General features: G+C 43.2%; 6 protein-coding genes and 1 non-coding gene across 7 annotated transcripts; 4 read left to right on the top strand and 3 right to left on the bottom strand.

Annotated features, from left to right (window-relative positions):
- Window positions 1-179: 179 nt before the first annotated feature.
- Window positions 180-1110, bottom strand: O0I10_002149 (uncharacterized protein; the record flags this gene model as incomplete). The annotated part of the gene is made up of 3 exons (XM_058482236.1): window positions 180-628; window positions 696-756; window positions 814-1110. 3 exons carry the CDS (start codon window positions 1108-1110, stop codon window positions 180-182), a joined length of 807 nt encoding a protein of 268 aa, XP_058347367.1.
- A 156-nt stretch (window positions 1111-1266) lies between these two features.
- Window positions 1267-2945, bottom strand: O0I10_002148 (uncharacterized protein; the record flags this gene model as incomplete). Its single annotated transcript, XM_058482235.1, has 2 exons — window positions 1267-2579; window positions 2633-2945. 2 exons carry the CDS (start codon window positions 2943-2945, stop codon window positions 1267-1269), a joined length of 1626 nt encoding a protein of 541 aa, XP_058347366.1.
- Window positions 2946-3486: 541 nt separating this feature from the next.
- On the top strand, window positions 3487-3562 carry O0I10_002147. Its single transcript has one exon. It is a non-coding gene; the product is annotated as a tRNA-Val (tRNA).
- A 1040-nt stretch (window positions 3563-4602) lies between these two features.
- Window positions 4603-7558, top strand: O0I10_002146 (uncharacterized protein; the record flags this gene model as incomplete). Its single annotated transcript, XM_058482234.1, has 10 exons — window positions 4603-4742; window positions 4812-4956; window positions 5017-5145; window positions 5200-5283; window positions 5340-5419; window positions 5474-5611; window positions 5667-5825; window positions 5881-5922; window positions 5978-6049; window positions 6109-7558. The coding sequence occupies 10 exons, from the start codon at window positions 4603-4605 to the stop codon at window positions 7556-7558; spliced, it is 2439 nt and encodes an 812-aa protein (XP_058347365.1).
- A 9-nt stretch (window positions 7559-7567) lies between these two features.
- On the bottom strand, window positions 7568-13758 carry O0I10_002145 (uncharacterized protein; the record flags this gene model as incomplete). The annotated part of the gene is made up of 24 exons (XM_058482233.1): window positions 7568-7882; window positions 7948-7992; window positions 8048-8167; window positions 8226-8459; window positions 8525-8735; window positions 8788-8888; window positions 8958-9125; window positions 9181-9309; window positions 9374-9569; window positions 9630-10030; window positions 10099-10257; window positions 10319-10397; window positions 10457-10625; window positions 10674-10814; window positions 10877-10969; window positions 11026-11108; window positions 11170-11317; window positions 11375-11450; window positions 11509-11608; window positions 11667-11762; window positions 11819-11985; window positions 12045-12599; window positions 12653-12826; window positions 12886-13758. 24 exons carry the CDS (start codon window positions 13756-13758, stop codon window positions 7568-7570), a joined length of 4833 nt encoding a protein of 1610 aa, XP_058347364.1.
- Window positions 13759-14606: 848 nt separating this feature from the next.
- O0I10_002144 (uncharacterized protein) lies at window positions 14607-15933 on the top strand (the record flags this gene model as incomplete). The annotated part of the gene is made up of 2 exons (XM_058482232.1): window positions 14607-14931; window positions 14990-15933. 2 exons carry the CDS (start codon window positions 14607-14609, stop codon window positions 15931-15933), a joined length of 1269 nt encoding a protein of 422 aa, XP_058347363.1.
- Window positions 15934-16344: 411 nt separating this feature from the next.
- Window positions 16345-23213, top strand: O0I10_002143 (uncharacterized protein; the record flags this gene model as incomplete). The annotated part of the gene is made up of 10 exons (XM_058482231.1): window positions 16345-16516; window positions 16596-21383; window positions 21450-21614; window positions 21675-21796; window positions 21857-22009; window positions 22060-22195; window positions 22251-22355; window positions 22423-22500; window positions 22553-22834; window positions 22903-23213. The coding sequence occupies 10 exons, from the start codon at window positions 16345-16347 to the stop codon at window positions 23211-23213; spliced, it is 6312 nt and encodes a 2103-aa protein (XP_058347362.1).
- Between the last annotated feature and the right edge of the window lie 61 nt (window positions 23214-23274).

Below are 23274 nucleotides of genomic sequence, written 5' to 3'. Positions count from 1 at the left end.
TTATAATTATCCATTCATTGTCTGGTATATTGAAGCGTCAAATTCCGTCACTACCCGCTCCGATCGATCCGACAGGCTTGTTCCACGCTTGCCGGTGACCAATCATCCTTCGTCAACTCGCCTTTTTGCATATATGGCTCTTCTTCTGCAATCGGGCATAATAAAGGTACAGGATGGCGTTATTGCATGATGATAGATCCAAAATTCAGCGTATCAGTTGACTTGGTTGTGGTGATGGTGATGGAAGCTGCAGCTAAGTTGGTGTCATGCATCAGGGTTACCAGCAAAGAATATGCAAACAAAATGAAAAGCGGCATAACTTGAAGCAGAATCCCCCATCGTTGTATGTAAAGTAGTCGCTGTTGTTGTTTGTGCTTGTTGCTATGGCTACTATAGTAGGTATGTGGTGTGTATCCAGGGCCGACGAATGTTGCACTGCTAAAATCTGGGTCATCCAAAGATCCATCTTGCCCAAAGAAGGCGTTGTACAAATCCTCAGGTGATATGTTGCTGCCATGGTTGTCGGATCGGAAAAATGGTGAATTGTGGTGTTTTGCATAGTGCCCACATGCATTATAGATCGCACGTTGTTCTGCATCGGATAAAACAGCAAATGCTCTGGAGATTACTTTTTATGATAGAGAGCATCATTAATAATCATAGCCATCTTTTCAGCGATATGCCGTCATACTTACATTTGAATGCTTCATCAGCACCTGGGGCCTTGTTTTTATCAGGATGATACTGTAATGCAAGCTTTATTGATAGGATGAATGATATGCCCTTGATCCACCACAACCTTTGCCAACTTACCTTTCGATACGCTTTCTTGATTTGGGTGGATGTGCAATGACGATCCAGTGATAGGACACCATAATAATCATCTCCCTTCTCGAGGATGTCGTTCACTGATGCCATGTGTTTGGTTGTTCCTGATGCAGGCTGTTGTGGCTCGTATGCATGGTTAACTTTGTCACTGATACGGGAATCGATATCTTCTTGTACACAGTCGAGTGTTGTAGTGGCGATCCGGTGTTGAATGTCGTGCTCAGGATCCCCAATCGACATGTCGCAATGGGACTCATGAAGGTCGCTTGTTGTTGAATGCATTAGCTTTCCACGCTTAAACGTAAACAAAAGAGATAAGAGTTGTTGTCAATTGGAAGTAGAAAGCAAAGAGGAGAAGCGGTGTGGTGGTGATTGGGGGGTTATGGAATAATGGCATGTGAAGCAAATGTAAGAATATCATATGAGAGAGAATGACAATCAACATTGCGCTGCCGCAGACAATTTATTGTTTACATAATCCATCACACCAAAAGTATCAACGAGATCACAATAAGCTATGTTGAATTGTCGTAGGCTTGTAGACCTATCCACCATATCACGTATGCCTTGACATGTCAATCCTTTGCAACAAACCAATTTCAGCGTAGTCAAGCATCGCATCTCTCCCCATGCCGCCAACACTGCCTCCGATAACATGCATGTCATGTTGTGCAATTCCAACCTCCTCAATGATATCGCATTCTTGGCGAATCGACACAATCCTTGTTGAGTCACCCTTGATCCTGATTGAACGAGTAGTAATTCCTGTAATCCTTCTATAGATGATAATGCATCCAGCTCCTCATCCGTCATATCACGACCCCAGTAACGCAATACAAGTGACTCAATCCCCCGTAACGATTGAAGAAAATTACTTCGATTCATGCTGTTACTAAACCGCCCTAGGTCAAGTCGTTTGAGATTTGGTAGTTCTCGTAATGCTGTCTCAGGTGGTGATTGTACTGGATTAGTCGTCCACAAAGTCACATCTTCCAAAGCTGGGCATTGATGGATCATGGTTTCAAGTAGAGTGGATGAAATAGTGATGTACTTGAGAGAAAGTGTGCAAAGTTTTGGCCCATGGATCAAGGCAAGATTCGTCCAATCCGATCGGCTCATGCTACCACCACCAAGCGCTCCACCCAAACTTAACAACGATAGCGTATGTTGATGCTTCATCACCATTGGCAAAATGGCTGCTGCAGTATAATCGGCCGCTTCACGCGTAATCAATTGTTGTAATCCTGTTGATCCACCCCTTTTGAGATCATAATCAATCATATCAACACCTTGTTGTTGTTCCCATGAATTGCATTCGAGAAAAGTGAGCTCAGGACAACATTGCATGAATAAATCGAGATCAATTGATGCACTGCTTGGAAGTAAATAGGCGTCGGTGTCTGGTGCAATATTACACACAGCCAAGTACTTCAAGTGAGGACACCGTTTAAGTATTGGTGCGAGACGTTTGTGCTTATCCATGACGACGTCCAACCGTAAATGCAAAAGTCGATCGAATACGAGGTTGTCAGGCAACTGTTGGCATAGCAACGGCTCATTATTGTAAATCTCAGCATTGGACTCCAAAGACGATAACGTAAAGTGTGTAATGTTGGGGCACAAGGCTAGGATATGTATGATTGCCATGTTGTCACTGTGCTCGGTAAAGGTAAGCTTGCGAAGATGTGTGGTGAGCGGTGCTAAAATCTGCATGAAACGCCTTTGGTCTGGTAATCGACAATGGGTAAAGGCTAGTGCCAATGAAATCAGTGTCATACAAGAACAACCCTGTGCTATAATTTACCAAGCGTTTGTAAGTGGACACAGCCTTGTTGAGTAAGCATATGAAGAACAGCACATGTCTGACTATCATTCGCCCAAGAGATTTGACAATGCTGCACATGGGGTCCAAGACATTCCTTGAATCGCTCATCTTGTTGGCCACCGGAAATATGAACTTGACGCCACACAAAGGTTGCATACTGAGGCACAAGCTTATACCAAGCTCTTGATACAGCCATACATTCCAAGCAATCGTTTTGGCTGAGACACGCAAATATGCGCTCGATGATGTCGTATGGCAACCGTTCGATAAGCTGTATATGGTTCACCGTCATGGAAAAGGATAAAGAAATACAAGATTGATTACAGCCTTCCAATTCCCACAAAGCCGCACCACCACGCACACTCGATGTAACCTTTGTTTTATCTTTACACAGCTCACAGTGTCATCCCTACATTGTTTTCTTCTCATTATGATTCAGCTTTTCAATCACTAAATGCTGTGAATAAACAATGCATACATAATCAATGATGATAGTGGGTGCTTTGGGTGTTTTAGTTACAATGATTTATATGCATACGTATGATTATAGTATCAATGTGCACATTCTATATCGATATGAATTATACAAATGGTGGTAGGAATATGCTCCTGAGCATTGTATATTACATGTTGTACTTGCACATATAGAATGAGTGATAATTAAGTGGAAACACCACCCCCTCGTAATGCCACAGGAAGACAGGATATCGTTTCAGGACCGACAATCCGACACGTGATCTTCGGGCCGGTGTTCTACGCACTCCTATTGGCTCATTCTCTATATGGAAATTTTGTCCAATGTCACTTTGTTTCATTAAAAATTTTCAACAGGAGCGTCCATAGTCTAGCGGTTATGACGTTTGCTTTACACGCAAAAGGTCCTCGGTTCGATCCCGAGTGGACGCACAAGAACATCGAGCTTCTCGGTGTTCAATAACCTTTTGCTATTTCTCCAAATTCTTTTTTTTTTGATAGATCACGTGATGTTGATCATCGTTTGTATTCATCTTTGATTTATGCACACCATTTTCTTAAAAAGCTACCTACTACCTGCAATGTATCGGTCAGCTTTACTATGGTAGAATTACATGGTATGTTATAGAAAGAGAGCTTACGTTTAGATACACGTATCATGTAGCATTTTGGCTACTTGATGTTAATAGTGTTCACCTTGCAATGATTCCAGATCTCCTCTCTAAGACTAATGATACCTTAACGAATAGTAAAGATATGTATGTCGAGTGTTATGACCTTGCTGAAATACATGTAGATAATTCTGGACAAGCAAAGGGATGCATGCATGATTGTGTGTATAGTGGTAGGTCAGCAGCATGTATTTGTCCTTTTTCCTTCCATAGCATATAAACGACGCCTGTATCACATTTCCTTTCTTTAACAAGCTGTTTTTTACAACATGGGAAAGGCTTCGACCATTTGGGTTAGGCCATCATGACAACAGCAACCACAGCATCACCTTGTTTTCTTTTGTTGGTATTCATGGTTGAAAAGGTTTGATAAAATCGAAGAAGAAAAAAGATAAACAAGTGGACATGGTATTTATTGTCGATAGTGAGCATGTGGCCAAATAAACTTAGAAAGTAAAAAGATGATGAAAGGGAGGTAAGGAAGGAAAAGAGAGAGAGATAGAGGAGGAGGGGGGACTGGCTACGTCATTACCTCGCCATGCCGGAATTTGTCTTTTTGCTGAAGCTATCGTCTTGACCTTCTCTCACTTTTTTGGCTTCCCATTGTACTTGCACCAGAATCTTGCCATTGGATTCCCTGGGGGTGAGATACGCTTAATCAACCTCTTTCGGTTATTACACCTTCTCCTACATCACGCTCTTGTTTATCTTTCAACGACTACCCCCCCTTTTCTTCACACGAACTATAACCACCTTGCTCATCGCCGACCTCCTACACCACATCCCATTCGCCGCTTGTACATAATGTCAGAGCATCCCAATCCAATATCGACAACACAACAACCTCTTTCTTTACCAGAGCACATTGGAAAACGCGTCGATCCAGCCTATTCTAGTGTACTGCACGCACGAGTAAAAGAGATACTACATATACACCACGACAGGTACCTCCTACACGCACTAATCACTCAACGCCATAATACTGACATGCCTTCGTCCTCGCGTCATTTCAGCTTTCCGGGAACCCAACCTGTCAGTTTTGAAACAAAGCATCTTTCAGAGCTCGAGCGTGAAGATTATTTCGTATGCGAAAAGACGGATGGTATCCGATATCTACTCTTCTTTGTTCATTCACCAAAGGGGCCAGCTTCATTCTTGGTAAGTACGGATGGCAGGTTATAGCTTTTGGATGTAATCTCATGGATATGTATTGTGAAGCTTGATCGCAACAAAGTATGGTATTATGTACCCAACCTCCTATTTCCCGTTCGAGGCCGAGACAAGGAATACCTCAAGGATACATTGATGGATGGTGAATTGGTCATGGAAGAGGAGCCACATGATAAGGTATGTAGGTGCCGAGAGAGAGATCAATAATGGTGTCTAATACCTTGTATCTAGAAGACGTGGCGTTTTCTTCTTTTTGATTTGATGGCTATCAATGGCACACCGGTGACAAAGCGATCTTTCAACACGCGATTAGGTGTATGTATATCATCACTACTTCAAAAATTGTATACTAAAAGTAGCTATATATGTAGGTATTGCGTCAAGAAGTGATTGCACCTTTCAACAACAGTCTACGACACATCGCTGATCCCAGCAAAATGCCGCCATTTACGTAAGTCTTGTTAACGCAGAAAGTACTTTATGCTGATACATGTGCGCATTACAGAATAGAGTTAAAGAAGATGGAGCGATCTTATGGATTGCATCTCGTTTTTGAGCAAATGGCCAAGCTAAAACACTGCACGGATGGAGTGATATGGACACCAGTGAAATATCCATACATGGCAGGAACGAGTGAAAAGCTGTAAGTCAAAGGATATCGGGTATTACGTGATGTCTCATTAAAGGGAAATGGATAGCTTGAAATGGAAACCACCAGAGCAAAATACTGTTGATTTCAGGATATCCGTACGATGGAGCAAAGAGCACAAGCCGATATACTCGCTGGAAGTCTTATCTCATGGAGTGACCTATAAATTCTTTGATCATTTTCAACCCGAATCGAGCCTTGCAGGAGAGTAAGTACTTTGAAAAGGATTTTGGAGTAATGAATGATTGACATGAATGATATAGATGGAAAGGACATCCACCAGATGGGCGCATCGGTGAATTCAGGTAAGGCTTCTTTTGCTACATGTAAAAATGCCTTGTATAACTCATTTTTCTATAGATTTGATCCTGATTGGGAAGTCACCATAGTTGAACAAGGTTATGCACCTACTACTCGGAAAGGAGGATGGCGGTAAGAATCACGTGATTACAATGGGGATGGTCATATTGATGACGAGATTATGGTGATAGGTTTGTTCGATTTCGGACCGACAAGAGCACGGCAAATGATGAAGGAGTGGTGAAGAAGATATTGAACAGCATTCGCGATGGTATTACACGTGATCAGCTATTGGCGCATATGGATCGAGTGCGTAGTGCATGGAAGGCTCGAGAGAAAGGATTACCACCACCTCCCCACAAGCCTGAAGCTTTATCATTATCAACAACAACAACATCAGTGAAAACCAGCCAGCCGCTTGCTACACCTACATCTTCTATTTTACCATCACCATCAGTTACCAATTCATCAGGATACTTTCCAGAGCGATCCAATTCTATTAGCAGCACATCGGTATTGGATAGACGACGATCTGAAGCAGACGTACGTTCAAAATCGACACAAAACGCCACACCTACCACAGCTCCAGCACCAGCACCATCCACAACAATCCAAGTCAATGATAGCAACGGGCGGAAAGCATCTGTAGATAGTGGAATGGCGAATAAACGTGAAGCAAGCCCAAAAGTATCAGCCATGGAGAGGAAACGCTTCAAGTCGTGGACTGGAGAAGAGTCATTAGAGCGGATAGATGAACATCAACCACAATTATCTTCATCATCACCGCCATCACCACACCAATCCCCACGACATCATTCACAAAAGTATGAACAGCAGCAACAGCAGCAACAGCAGCAGCAGCAGCAGCAGCAGCAGCAGCAGCAAAAACATACCGAAATGCATCAAGCAGCGCAGGCCGCTGGGGAAAGGAATGGATTATCTCAAAAGGAAAAGTCCAAATCACCATCTCCACCACAACCACCGCCACAACCACCAAAACCACCATCCACGAGTAGTAGCAGCAGCAGCAATATACAACCATCGAGAACTTCATCCATTCACAGCTTATTAACAACATCAGTCGATCCTGTCATACAACAACAACAACAACCTTCATCCAACTTATCTCCATCACCGGTCACTACATCTGCAAACCCTTCCGCTACTATCATTGCATCACCACCTCCCACTAAACGACGCGCTTTTGATCTCGCTACTATATTGCATGATGACGATAATCGAAAAGTGCCAACTGAACAGCAAAAAATGGTACAATTCATCAACTATCATGCGGATGGAATGCATATCCAAGCAACATCATCACCAAGGAACGATAATAATGAATGGACTACTACTACTCTATCATCGTCATCATCACCAGCTCCAGCTCCAGCGCAATATCATCACCATCAACAACAACCAGCGATTTCAACCACAACAGCCCCTACTTATCACTACCATCACCATCAACACATTTCTTCTTCACCTATGGAACCTGGTGGGCGACAGCTTAGTGTATGGAAAGTACCTCAACAACAGCAACAACAACAACAACAACCATCATCATCACCCGCATCATCATCTTCAGACCAGAAACAAAAACGTAGTAGCAAGGCCATGTTGGATTTTATTCTAAATTGATATCGTGTATTATCTTTGTCGCCACTGCATCTGCTTTGTATATTCGTAAATACAAATTGCTCCACTGACATGGACATTCAATGATCGTGTAATGCCTTGTTGAGGAATCTCCACTGTGCTGTCAAGCATTTGTAATAAATTGGCTGGAATACCCTGACGTTCTTTACCCAACAAAAGTACGCATCGTTCAGGAAACTCAAATTCGCCCAACATAGTGCTCGTGGTCGTTTGTTCCAATCCACATAGATGGTAGCCTTGTTTCTTCTTTTCCTCAAGGAATTCTGGTACATCAGCTTCCGACACTTCCTTCATTGGCATCCAACGCTGCAACATCATGATACCATATTAGTTTCAATCATTGATTTGGCCAATTGCTGTTTTGTTCTTACCTCGGAAGCAACACTGATATTAACAAAGTATGGATCGTCCTTGACCTATAAGCCATGATTAATAAAAGCCATATACATCCATCACTCGACGAGGACTTGCCTTGATATTAGGAACCACTAATTGTGATGCATTAAAGATCTCACACGTCCTGCACAATCCTGCGAGATTAGGCACTCTATCGACGAGACTGGCCACCACAATAAGATCGTTTCTTCGTCTCTGTTGACGTTATTAGTGATCTATCATCAATACATAAATCAGGAAGGGAGTGCATTACCTTCTTTTGGATGATGGCTTTTGAGAGATCAACATCGGTCTCCATCATCATATCCCATGGCATAATCTTCTTTTGATAAGGTGCATCCTCCGTTGGCATGTCTTGTTTGTTGCTGTCAGATGGTGTCTCTTCAATCAATTCTGCGGGATCGGTATAGGTGTAAATCTCACGTCTTGTGGGGTTGGTAAATGGGCATTCTTCCACAGGCTTAGGATTGATTTTGGAAAATGCTCGCTAAATGGATATAATACAAGGAGTCAAAAGACGGCGACTTTTTGTTTCAACGCTAAAGGACCTACGGCAGCGATCTTTTCATTTTCAATAACCTTGAATGTTGTCATGAGTTGCCGGAAAATGAATTCAATGTTGTAATCCTTGATGGGATCAAATGTGCTCATGTAAAAGTGCGATTCAAACTTCTCCTTGAATTTGGCGGTCTCTGGGTAAGTGTCCATAAACGTAATCAAAGTTCTCATGTATTGATTCTGATCAAAGCCTGGATTCAATCCCCTAAATGGTAACGTGTCAGCATACAAACCCTTAAGAAATCAATAACATTTACCTTTCACGACAAGGCTTCAGCGATCGGAACCAAGCACAATATGCATATAGTCGCACTGTAAAGTTGTTGGATGTAAGCCATGGGATAATACGTGCGAAAATCTGTGAAATGAATGGGTTAATGAGCGTTCGGCTTGAATAGGACGTCCACAGAATTTGATATGTATATACCTCGTTAAAGTATCCCTTGGCAGAGTCATCGTCCAAGTTTTCACCAAGCGTAAATGTTACGGTGAGAATCGATACAGTGTGGTGGGGAGCGGTATCCGCATTATCGAGAAGCGAGTACAAGTGATTCAATCGACTAGGGAATGCCAAATAGAGTCTTGCCATAAACCACTATGCCTCCATTATCAGTGATCCAAAACCAGGAATAGCTACGCTTTCTTCTTACCTCCATATAGCAGCGCACTGAGATTTGAGTCTCCCCTTTCATTGTTTCAGCCACACGGTGTATAAAGTGATCAACAGTCTCCTCGGTGACAAAGCGTTGCAGCAACATAAAAGAGCACCATATCCGCAGCTGTAAATTGCGTTGTTAGTACCGGCAATGCAAGCATCGTATAGGATGATCATGCAGTGCATACCTTGGTTCGGTGTTCAATGGTTGATAAGAATTGGAAGGCCTTGAACTTCTCATTGTTCGTTTCCTCCAACAAATAATCCATGACCTGCTTAGCCAAAGTCGCGTGGTTTTTGTTGTCCTTATCCAGACGCAGCATCAGGTCGTTCATATACACCCGAACCATGTAGTCGTTTTGTGTAAAAATCATAGCTGCCGAACTACGTGATAACCTTTGTCAGCTATTTGCATGATATGGCCATTGTTATCCTTATACTTACTCTTGTGCTTCTTGGACAGCATCCGGTTCTTCATACTTGTGGGCGACCACCGATTCCAATTTTTGATCATCTCTCTCACGCATTGGGCCAAATACCAAAAGGCGGGCAATCTCACGAGCATATTGCAGCATGCTTTGATTCGCCTCGGGAGAATGGGTAGACCAAAATTCATATAACTGAGATGCGCATTGTGCAACCACGAATGGCTTGATATCACCAATCTCGAGTACATAGTTCAAGGCTCTCTTGATGGGTCCATCATCCTCATTCAAATCCGCTCGTCGTAATAGTTCAGGCTGAAAGACCATACGAATGATAGCTCGCATCATAGGTGGGCTTGTCTTGGATTGGTAAAGGTTCTCTTTGATAAGCTCAATGGCGTAGTTCACGCTTTGGTCAACCTATACGCACGCATCCATCCATATTAGCTTACACTCTGTATTCGAGCCACTCAATTAAAGTTGCTTACCAAGTCGTAAGACTTTTCCCATGGCAACGTCAAAATCTCGGCAACGCAGTTCATGAGAGCGGCTGCACAGATCTCCGATCCACATTCTAGTTGCTCAACAGCGGTTTCAAACAATGGCTCAGGGTTCAGTATGCTGATGCTGCCGTTGTTTTCTTTGGCCTATTGTATAGTGTACATGGCTAAGTACATGCATAAGCAGAAAAAGAGCATACCAAAATACCTTCTTTGCATAATGAACCAATGCTTCGATAGCTTCCCATTTATCACGAATAAAACCAGAGATCGTATCGCCCCAAGTTCTACCAATGCATGAGTGTGAGCAACACAAGTATACAAAGAGACCCATTTAACTACATACCTCACTTGCAGTGCTTCAGCCGTTTTCCTTAATTGGACGCCGTTCAACAATGTCGCAATGCTATCATCACAATCCAACACAAAGAGCGAATGGGCAAGAGCTGCATTATATAGGACATTCATCAGGCGCATATGGTCAGCCTTGGCCAGTTCCTTGTTGGCTACAGGAGCTATGGATGTATGTAAGTATTATGTCATGTATCAATATCTTGACATACGTGAAGTCTTTTTCTGTAACAGCTTTTTGCATCGCTCAAAAGACCCGGTGATCATCTTCTCACGAACGCCCTTCTCCAAGGTATCATCAGTAATGAAAATGCGGCGGGTGATCGAAATCAAAAGATCGACCAAATCATCATCTACCAAAAACAGAATGTGAGCATACCGTACATGCCAAATTCATTGTCCTTGAAGATTTTACCATAGGCATTGTCCTCGTCCTCATTCAGATATTGCGAATCAATGCGAGCCAAGATATCCGTTACGTTGTTCAATCCCACAATGACAAGGAAATCTATAGTTTGTGGATACGTTAGACAACAAGCAAGGTACCGCAGCTTAGTGACCAACCTTTACAGCTATCAAAGCATACATCGAATACATCCCAAACGGCATCGAGCAGTATAAGTAATCGATTAAACATAGTGATCGATCTACCATAAACCACGTTAACATTACATGATCCCATACTTCATCTCACATCTTGCAGCTTACAATGAACTATCGTTGAGCTTGGATACCAAGAGAGAGAAAAGGCGTGATGCATGGTCCTTTTGGGGCTTTCCATCCTTGTCAGTGATCAGAAAGATGCTCATCCGTGACAAAACGTTTGCTTGGTTACGTAAAAGTCCAAAGGGCACATCTATCAAGCCGATGAGCATTGTTGTTGATGATAGCGAAAATCGTTCCTACACCTTACCTTCTTCATCAGAAGCCGTTCTATTAATATAGCCATTTGCACGTTCTTTCAATTGCTCCAAAAGGGGATCCAATGACTACGAATCCATATTGTGTTAGTGTTTCTCAAGAAATCGTTCTTAGCAATTCGCTTACCTTGTCCGCAGACACCGCTTCTTCCAGCCAGCCTTGTATCGATAAGAAGGCATCAGATCGACTTTGGACAGGATAATCGGTAACGAGGGAGGACACCGTTCTATACTCATGAAAAAGCGTAAGAAGATGTCCATGCAACATGCGATAATATAACGTACTTTGCCACATCGGAAAACGATAGCTTATTCGTATTTGCAAATCGAATGACGGCTTTGATGGCGAGCTTACGCAGATAAAGTTTTGATTTCACCAGCCTAATGACATAAGAAAAATAAGATTGACGTTGATGTGAAGCATAAAAGAGACCTACTGGAAGTGGGGATGACGATCTACAAGATGACGCACCGACTTGAGCTCCTCTGGTCCCCATGCAGGCACACCATCGGTCTCCACAATGGCTTCCATAATGTAAAGAATTGGGATATAGCTCGCAAGTACGTGGCTCATGTAATGCAATAGCTGGCTCAGCAAACGCACCTATGCATAATCCAATATCAGTATATCATGCGTGTGGCCGATTGCTAATTGATCCCCACCTTCTCATCTGTATTATCCACAGCCGATACAAGATTTCGAATAAATGATTTCAACTTCTCACCAAAGGGGCTGATCAAAACACCTTGTGTTCGCACTGTATACATGGCCATGACATCCACTGTTTTGAGCATTGCACCAAACATGAAATCATTTTGTGAAGCGAGTAGTTGGAGGACGTTGCGATTTTCAAGCGTAAAGATATACTCGAGAATGCCCTTTTTCACCGAAGATGTCTCGTTTTGAAATCCACGGTAGAACAAAAGAATCCACCAAGAAGGGTCCATGGTTGTTTCGGCATTGGTCAACATCATTTCAAAACGTGGTAGTACAGGCTCCACCAAATGAATCACCGTTTCATGCATGATCTCGTAAAGAAGGAACCAATCCGCCCATAGATCCGCATAAAATTCTGATTTGGCAATCGACCACTGGAAATAACGTGTCCATGGCTTGTTGCTGGTAAGTTCTGGATGCTTCACAGTGAAATCGATGATGCGTTTCAACAAGTAGGCTGAGTATTTGCGATAAAGGCTGTCGTTGCTACGCAACCCACTCTATATCACTCAATCAGTACCCACGTAAAAGTACCATGAAAGGATTCCAGTACCTGTAGCACTTTGAAAAAGTCCTCTTCATAACGCAAATCAAGATAAACGATTGGGTGTTGACCATCACTGACAAAGAACAATTCAAAGAATCTTGCAATCAATCCATAGGTCTCACTTCGCAACAAATTGGTGGCAGGTAGCTCAAAGATTTGGAGTGTGCGTTTCCATAGCATCTTTTTAAATGATGGAATGAGTATCAGCTTAGGATGCAGGATATGCCATTTCCCTTTACCTTTGCCCAATGTTCACGGTTTTCCATTGTCACAGCATCCATTGATTGTTGTTGATGCCAACGATAAGCATTTGGAATCAAATCCCTTGTGAGCTTGGAACGAATCGGACCATCAGTGCAAGGCATCATGGCCACTGCAATTGCCATAAGCACATTCATCCAGCCAGCCATATCTCCATTATCTTTGTCGCTGATCTCCATCACAAAACGGCTCAAGACATCCAAACAGCATTCGAGATCAAATGTTGTTGTACCCTTGGCGGATAACATGGTTGAATCACTGATAACACTTGTAGCATCCTCCTCTTCCTCCTCTTTGGCAATAGATTCAGAACGTAGAGTAGCGACATAAGACTGAAGTTGTTTCCACTCGTCGGGTTGATTCACCAAGCATGATTGAGTAAACTGGACTGGGTTAAGGTCGACAAAATCAGGCTCGCTTTCCATGACCAAGAGCAGCTGACCGAGAAATAACAATAAAATTGATCGTCCAAAGTTGTCGTTGCTGGAATCAAATGTATCCATATCATCATCATCGTCGTGTCCTTCCATTGAACGTGCCATCCAATAGGCCACCGTATCACTCAACAAGCTCACGCTCTCGGTGGCTACCATCGATCCATGTCGAAAGCTGTGCATAATAAGTGGGTGCAAGTACGTGTGCAACGCATTCTCGCGATCAGCATGCGAAGATCGACGCAAAACAAAGGCTTTCAAGGTGGGCAACAAGATCTGCAAAGCTCCAAACCGATCCTTCTCGTCATCAGCCGTTTGGCGAAATCGACGATCCAGCTGCTTCAAATACACCTCCAATTGATCGACCTCGGCATTCTGCACAAGCAAGGCCTCCAATGGTGCTGATGCGAAATCCATGGCGCGGTGGAAAGAGAGTGCAAGAGATAATGGTTGTCGTCGCCCAGGACTTCAAAAATTGATAGGCGGGATGTCATTATCATCTCTGCTCCTCATTGTTGTTGTTGTTGCTCTTTGTTAATCCCCTCCCGTATCAATAAACACCCCACAATGATAACCGAGAATATTGATTAGTTCATATGGCTTGGAAACGTTGAATGATTTGGATTGTGGGCATATCAACAAAGAAAGGAAATTCACGTGATTACTGCAAATTCATAACGGAGTCCTTCCTCCTCCACAACAACGGCTTTTTGAGTGACCATAAACGCTGCGTAACATAGATAATAGCTGTATCCTTGGTATTGTAAACATGATCTTTAGCTATTCGGTGATAGGACCCTGAAAACTACTACGGCATTACAGTAAAGGATGTTCCTGCAGCAGCATTATCATTCCATGTACCACGTTGTTAAAAGTTGACCAAGGTTTTCGGATATGATGGGAATTAGAGTAATGGCCTTACTATAATAAAATGCATATCCAGTATGCTGGATTGGACAAGTCTCGGGAAAGGGATGGCATGAACCCTTTTTATTGCCTACTCGTTGGCTAATCGGTCAACGAAAACGATAGGGCAGTCTATGTTAAAATAAAAATTTCTTAAGGTCGCATAATGAAGGTGCTTGAATCACGGACTTTGATCATAGCAAAGCATGGAAGAGAGAGTTGTCAGGCATATAGGTAAACTACGTAATGTAAATGTGAAAAACGTCCTCGGACCGAGGGCTCTGTAAAACCCGCAATAAATTTTGAGGGTATAAAAGTGATATGTCAAATTGGGTTTGACAGCTCTTCATAATCAGGACATGTTACATTTACTTTCAAAGAGTCTTATTATCACTTTTGCGGTGATCAATGGTGTGTCAGCACTTACGCTACCAGCCCCTTCAGCCATTGAAGTGCCATTACGACTTGTGTCTCGCCCCCAGCAAGAGGGTGATCCAGAGCTACTTTATCGACGACAAGCTGATTCTACCTTGATCTATGAGCAAAGCAACTTGGAGCCTGTGATTCAAGTGGGCGTTGGTACACCAGCTAAAGACTTTTACTTGGTATTTGATACTGGCAGTGCCGATTTTTGGGTTCCTGGACCTTTTTGTACCAGTCGTCAAGGATGTCCATCGGGTCGCCGTAAGTTGTTGAGTTTAAAGAATTGAGTGATCTAGTCGAATTAATATGCTCTCTATAGGCTACGATCCATCAAAGTCCAGTACTCATGAAAGCGTACCAAGGAGCCGATCCTTATTTATGGCTGTATATGGGTCTCAAACGACGACTGGAGAATACATGGAGGATACTATTACAATTGCAGACAATGTGACCCTTCCTTCTCAAGAAATTGCAGCTGTTCTTAAAACAAAAGGCTTGCTGTCATCGGGGAATGCTGGCGGTGGTGTTGTTATTGATGGTATTATGGGAGCTGGTTATCCCACATTGACCATGTCATCCACCAATTACAACTATCAATACTTGCCGGTGCCTCAGCATTTGTATGAGAACAAAGTTGTGCCTGAGCCATTTTTCTCGGTATACATTGATGGTGATGATAGCCGTGGTGGATCCGTCGTATTCGGTGGATTGCAACAAAACGCCGTCGCCGATTCATTACGTAAAACGCCTGTAGCAAAGTCGACGCATTTTAATGGTGATGCTAATCACTATTACCAATGGCGTGCCCATATCAGTGGATTTTCACGCACAAGCACGGGGGATAATGCTTCATCAACAAATGTACTCAGCATGGATGAAGGTAGCAGCTTCCATTTCGATACTGGTACTGCTACAAGCCGTCTCCCAAATGGACAAGGCGACAAGTTAGCTCGTGCTCTCTTTGGCGATAGTCATGTGACCCATTTACGCAATGTCTATCTCATTTCAGATTGCACACAGTTCAAAAATCAAAATGATTGGGTGTTGAGCCTTTCTCTCCCTGACACTGAAGGCAATTCATTCACGATCGAGTTCAAGCCATCCGATTTACTCATCGATTACTTACCCATTTTTGACCAATGCATGTTTGGTTTCATGGATGGCAACGATTATTTCATTGGCAACAACCTCATGAAGGATTATGCCACTGTCTTCAACTTTGGTGACAACACTATTGGCTTTGCTGATATCAATGATGCATAGAATCAAAGGTTTTCATTTGCAATGACAACAATAAAATACAAAATGGGTGGTAGTAGAGAATGAATTTAATTACACAAAGAGCCTATTAAGGAGCTAAAGCGCATCACAATGGATTCACGAAATTGACAAGGAAGGATGAATAGAAGTAGTATATTTGGTATCAGAGTCATAGTGAAATGAAAGGTGTGATGGAACGGCATTCATGCGTCTCATTATAGTATATATGGGGTGGGTTGGCCATCCAAGACGCGTGCGGCATTGGGCGGCAGTCACTTGTACATAAAAATGCTAGGAAGGGTAGACTTCAGTGCTTGCTTTGCACCCGATTCGATTCAGCTTGCCAGCCCTTTACCTTACTCTTACTTTCGTTCTGCTGTCCAACACCTGCATTGGATTGACCATTCGACGCAAATGCAGAATCGATTTCGCACATTATTCGATACGTTATGCCAGGCACGCGTAGCAACTTCTCCATCTGCAGCAGACGTGATTCAGCATCGCTTGCAACAATACAAACCGGATTTCCTTCGTTTGCTTGACGATCTCCCAAAGAACGCTCAAGATCGCACTGAACTTCAGTCTGGTACGTGGCACATTTTACAACGTATAAAAGGCATCGCGTTAACATTGCGCGTTTACCCTTTCTTCCCCCCTTTTTGTAGGCAAGGCAACGATCAACGGTACAGTGCACAAGGTCAATGAGGAATTCGTCAAGCAGAGCATCTTTTTGTCCGATCAGCTCGGTATCAATGAGAATGTTGCAGCAGAGCTTATCATGAAGGGGATGATCGAAGCACCACGCGTCAACAGTACATCGGTGGATACAGCTATCGTGGAATATTACAATGAACGAGGATACATCTTGCAATGTCTCGAGATGATGGTGACTTGCTGCAAGGACGCTTCAGCCAACAAGGATGTTCAATTTGTATTCGCTCAGTTCATTTCTGATATCATGCAAGATCGCACCTCTGGCAACAAATCCTTTGTATCAAAAGTGTTGACTACCATCAAAGATCTCAGCACAGCAATCACCAATCTTAAGAATGCTGGATCGATTCAATTACCACAGCAACAACAACAACAACAGCAACAACAACAGCAACCGCAGCTAGCACAGAATACAGCCGATACGGGTGGACGATTGGGAGAATACATCATGGCTTTACGGATAGAGCGATTGGAAGAAGAGCGTATCACCTTGGCACAGATTCTTTATCATCTCACATCCATGCACTGGATCGATCCACAAGATGTTATGGCAATCGAAGAGATCTTGGAGCAAGCACAATTGACGGATGTAGCTACTTCCTATTTATTGCTCTCGTTGTTGGGTGCACTTTCGATCACGGATCACTTGAATTACAACATGCATGTGACACCACCTCTTTACAACAATGCCGATTTCATGAGTCGATTCCAGAACAAAATGACTGGTTCTCTTTGGAAGGTCCCAGCAATCAAATCAGTTGTTGTTCTTCAATGGGTGCTGTTTTTATATCGAGCAGTTCAAGAGGATCAGAGTGTGGAAGGACGATTACCAGCCAAGGAAGAACAATTGGAAGAGCTTGTGGAAGGTGCTATCAATTCCAAGGCATTCGAATTCATGAACGATTACTTGCTCTATTTCCAACAGCCCAATGCTAGTATTGAGACACAACGAGGCATGCTCAAGGCATCCGTTTACGAGGACACGAATATGATTCTTGATGGTCTTATGGTGGATCCAAGTGATTATACCAAGTTCAATGCCAAGATTCGAGGCGAGTTTCAGACATTTGTTGTTCATGAGATTGAGCAATTGGCTGTTGATTTCATTGAGAATCTACAAGGCGTGTTACGCAAGTTGAAATACAAGGAGGAGGATACGAGCACACCAGCACATGCACCATTATCAACGAGGAATGCACTTGCCAGCACTGAAGAGGATAGCAGCAAATGTCATGACTTGGAATCCTTTATGGAGTTATTAGCCAGCATTTATCGTGGTCGAGTCAACATGGGATGGAAATTCTGGACGCGAACCGATAGTCGGTTGTTTGGATTTATCAAGTGGGCGACGGATATCAAGGTGTCAGGAACAGTACGCGCATGTTACAGCTTTCTTGCATCTATTTCCACTGGCGATGTGTGTGCTCCTCGTGCATTCAATCATCTTGCGACAGGCACCAACACGAATGATCTTGCCATGAGTAGCTTGTTTTCATGGGGCAAACTCTTTGCTGCTATCCAATTTTACGTTCCTTTACTCCGCAACACATCCAAAGACGCACCTGCTGCTTTCCCTGCTGATGAAGAGGAGCTGCTCAAACAATTTTTACACTTACTCAAGCAAGTGGTACAATATTCTATGGAAGCTCGCAAGGCTCTTTGGTTCGACACTTTGCTACGTGCCCCTCAATCGATCTTTGAAATGATCAGCTGTGATACCTCTGTCGAGTTACGTGCAGCCTTGTTTGATGTTTTGGCAGCCTTTTGCTCTCCATGGGGTGGTGGCGTGGAAGGTGTAGGAAGAAGCATTTCCGAATTGGTATGGGAGGCTCTTGATACCAATGGCTTTCTTGTTTCCAAGCGTGAACCGGTTCAGGGACAACAAGAACTTGGTGATCAACGACCAGCTATGCAACGATTGGAAGCACCCAAACCACCAGGCTTTTTACGTGAACTTGCTATGGAACGCAACAACAAGGTGTATCCCGAGACGCTTGCTTTGCTCAACTTGATTGGATCAGCTATTCACACCGTATCCAAGCGAGAGGAGCTTCTCAATGGATTCCAATACATGCCATCTACTATTCCATGGGATCTCGGCAAAGGCACTCGTACACCAGGCGCTGAACCTTTCATTTCATTGGTGATTGACCACATTTTTATTGGATTGGAATCACAAGAGTATATCTACCCTGGCAGCAAATGGCAATTGAGTGAAGCATGCTTGAAGATTTTGGAGAACAGCATTCGATCATTCAACTTGAGACCATTGCGACAGGCGTTATCTCAATATCGAAATCTTCCAGCCAATCATCCACAAAGTCGTGCTGCAGCTCAAGGCTCTTTGGAACATTTGTTGCTCATGTATCTTGGACACCCTGGTTTCACGGTTATTGTTCGACTCCTATCGGGTCATCGTTTGGTGAACGAGATGCTCAAGATTGTGGAGGCAGGACCTGATGGTATCATGGCCAAGAAGGAAACTTCACCCTATTTTGTACAATGCGTTATCCGATGTCTTCGAATCATCCATCAAGTATTGGAGTTACAAGATACGTTCTGCAATATGCTTGTACCAAGTGTCACTGGATTATCGAGCAGGATGGCTTCTTCAGAATTCAAGATTGGAGATGTGGTATTCCCTCCCATGCCATCATTGGTATCTTTTGGCCAAACCATGTTGTATCACGCCAATGCACTTGTTCAACTTGGGTTGCTTGTCAATTGCGAGGATCAGGAGGAAATTTGTTATCTCAGCACTAAGATTTTGAATGCTCTTTCAACAGAGCCTCTTGACAGCAATGTTGCACGATCGGGTGGCAATATTCATGCAGCAATGGGTGGTATCGGCACCAAGCTTACCAAGGTGTTACGTGGATGCAAGGATGAAACACGCATTTTGTATGGCATCAGTGAGCGATTGGGAATTGATGATGAGGAAACCACCACGCCTGAGGATTATGAATACGATATCAACAACATTCCATTTTGGTGTGCATCCAAGACACTCGATGATAAGTTCTCTTTCGATTCGGACTTTCAGCCATCCATGGCTTGCTCAGTACGCTTGGCACTTGTCGATCTCTTACTCAATAATTCTATGCTCGACAAACCATCACCATCCCTCGTTGATTTCATTTTCGGCTACAGCGAATCAGCTTCTGATATCAATATCGCACTCCAACGTATGAGAAACGATGTCGATTTACGCATTTGCTTCCAATCATTCATGAATCTCATCAACCGTGGCATTATTCGACACGACGATAGCAGCGATGTACGACCACCTCTTGTCGCCACACATCCTGTATTGGCAGAAAAATGCTACAAGCTCATTTATCGAGTATGCACCAAAGAATCAACATCTTCGTCGACGATGCGATATTTACGAGGCAATGAAGATTTCTTTTATCGACATTTGGAAGCAATGCCCGCTCGATTGGAGAATTATCATGACATTGTTTCACCTGTTTTCCCTGGTGTATTGGTTAGCTTGGATGGTTCTCGTTCGCGGATGGATTTCTTCTCAGTTTGCTCGCAGCTACATCAACGTGCCTGGTTGCTCAAATCGGTTGCATTGGAATTACACATTATGGCTGGTTCGCATCAGAAATCCGATATCAAGCGATTGCTCGAGTTGTTATATGGACGACATGATGATACACATGCCGATGAGATGGTCGAAGATACAGATAGAGAAAGCGTCAACATTTTCGCCATGGGCACACACCGTTTCCAGCAACCCCTCGTCAAGATGCTTGAAGTGCTCAGCTCTTTGGAATTTGAATGGATCGATGATTTGGCAGATGGTTCGAATGTGGGCGAGCTTGTTCACTTTAAGGGATTTGACTACAAGCAATACGAGATCCAAAACGAACGCGATTGTTCAGTCTTTGATATTCGTTCGATTTATCAAGTATTACGCCAAGCTGAACGTCAAAAACAAGATTCAGGGGAGCTTGCCAACGATCAGCAGCGTCTGGAGCTGGAGAATGAGATGGGTCGTATTCTCAAGGTACTCATGGCGGAGAATCACAAGCGAGAAATTGCCCAGGGCAAGTTGCATTGTCTTCGCGCTTGGAAGCAAGTTGTTCAAGTGACACTTTCAGAATGTTTTGATTTATTCCCCTTCGAGACACGAGAAAAGATCATCTACGACTTGTTGTTGAAGTTATTGGCCAAGATCAAGGAGGCATCTGGAACGGAGCCCGATATTCTCAAAGGCTTTAGCGAGGTGATCTTGACATTGTTGACACGTTTACGAGAGGACAAGCTGCGACAAGAGATCTTGGAAGCATCACCCAGCCCTTCAACCAATGTCGAATCTTCACGACTCCCAGAAGAGAAGCTGCGTGTTATTTTCAGTGGTATCATTGATTGCATACGAGAGGACAATACATTGGTCAGAATGCGTGGTGACATGTATACAGCTCTGGTCAACTTTTTACACTACGTCAGCCATAACAGCAGCAAGGGCAGCAGCATCCAAAGCCAATTTGTCAACATCATTTCAGCCAACGAGAAGTTCTTAACGATCTTATGTGCTGATGCAAGCGATGGTGTGGATGTATGGAAGACGACAGCTTATATCCTACTCGATGCATTATACGTCATGTCGACCAAGGCCAGCAACGAAGCCATTCTCGCATTTTTGGTCAAGAAGAACTTTTTACGATACAGCATTGATATGATCCGAAGAGACGATGTTGCACTTTTGAATCTTTTGGAGCAGAGTGATGGTAAGTGGATGGGTGTGAAAATGTTGATCATGGATAAGGTGTAACCTTGTTGTTATTATTATTTAGCTTCTATGGTGCCATTATATATCTACGAAGCCAAGATGTCATTATTCCTTCGATTATCGCTTTGCAAACAAGGAGCCAAGCTCTTGATTGAGAATCGTATTGTTGATGTGTTGAGCCATTGTCAATTCATCGGTGCACGTCCTGAGGCAGCCCCTTATAACAATGGTAAGCTTGACATTGGAATTGGTCATTGAGTTGATATACTCATATACTTTGTAATGGTAGATCGCATGCAGACCGAAGTTAATTTCAACGAGCGATATGATCGCCTCATTATGCCAGCGCTCAAGCTCATCTCCGCTGTATTATGTACTTTGGGACGTTCCAATGGTGTGGTAATCGATAAGGTATGTGCTGTAATCAAAGCTGGATGTTCATTGTTTGCTGACAGAGGTATGGTTTTGTAGGTTGAAAGTTGGTGCCGCATGCAGCAAGAAGCCGTGCTTTTCATTCTCAAGGACGAGCATCAGCAAACCACGCTATCTTCTTTGGCACAATTGAAGCATATCACATCCATCCTATATCACTTGAGCAGTCGCCCTGGCTTTTTTGATGATTTGGTAGGTATGAGAATAGCCAAAGTCCATCACATTACTCATGTAAGCGATAGGTAAATCGACGTATGAGCCATCTTCACACAGCTATGGTGCATCTCATTGCAAAGTACCTGGTTCCTCAAAACTTATCTGCCAAGGTTGTGCCGAGCACTGACGAGGAGAAGCAATGGGCACAGAAAAAGGTCAACAGTAAGTTGAAGTCATAAAGGAGTTATCGAATACATGGCTCATCCACGAATGATAGATGATGCATCCGTCTTGTCAACAAAGGCCGCAGATACAATCTTGTCGATCCAAATGAGCCTTGCAGCTTATGCCCAAAATGCAGCTTTCACAACTGATGATCAATGTATGGATAAAATGAATGAATGTTATGGCACATGTGCATTTGGTTAACAATGAATATCTATATATAGGCAACAACTCTTTCAAGCCTCTCTTTAGCAGCACACTTGCTTCGACCAGCGACAGCGGTGCATCGGTTACTAGGAATGGTAAGGGGATCTTTATATACAACATGGGATTTTGTCTGATTAGCTATTCTAGCTTCTTTAAAAACGCCATCTTTATCCACCCTGACATCTTGCATTCGTCAAACCACAAGCAGCTTATATACGGCAGCAGCGGAGAGGAAACGATTTGAGACACAAAAGAACAATGTTGGCTCTATCAAATTGGAAGAAGTTCGGGAATTGGCACAAACAGCTTTTCCTCAAACCTTGAGCATCCATTTTGATCATTTGGGACCTTCTCAACAACAACAGGTGCTGATCGCTGAATTGGACAAACGTAGCAAACTGAAAGCGAAGCAGATGCGTCATCTTGTCTGTGAGTATCATGTGAATGGATGTTGTCAAGTTGAATGGCCCACTCATTCTTCTTTCTCTTTTATGTAGTCTTATTGGAAAATGTTTTGCTGGTACTTTGGCGACATTTAGAATACTATATGCAATCTACGGCGATATCACAAACGACAGCTGTACAACCCCTCGACTTGTATTCCAGCCAAAGCTTTGCAGTATCAAGTCAAACAGCCATGTTTCAACCTTCTATGGCTATCGCCAGCAACCTGAAAACATCATCCACGACAACGCTCATGCCTTTGTTGAAGAAACTTGAGACTTTAAATAACGATATACCTGAATTGCAAGCATCGGCAAGCTCTGTCCATGGACTTTGTACACGAATTAACAAGATCATAGCTTAGAGACATAGTGTCTTTTTTTTTCTTTTTCTCCAATACAACATTTTTATTCATTGCATCCTCC

Source organism: Lichtheimia ornata (assembly GCF_029851405.1).
Source record: "Lichtheimia ornata isolate CBS 291.66 chromosome Unknown scaffold00005, whole genome shotgun sequence".
In the NCBI taxonomy this organism is placed as follows: domain Eukaryota; kingdom Fungi; phylum Mucoromycota; class Mucoromycetes; order Mucorales; family Lichtheimiaceae; genus Lichtheimia; species Lichtheimia ornata.
This window is presented reverse-complemented; position numbering and strand designations above follow the sequence as displayed.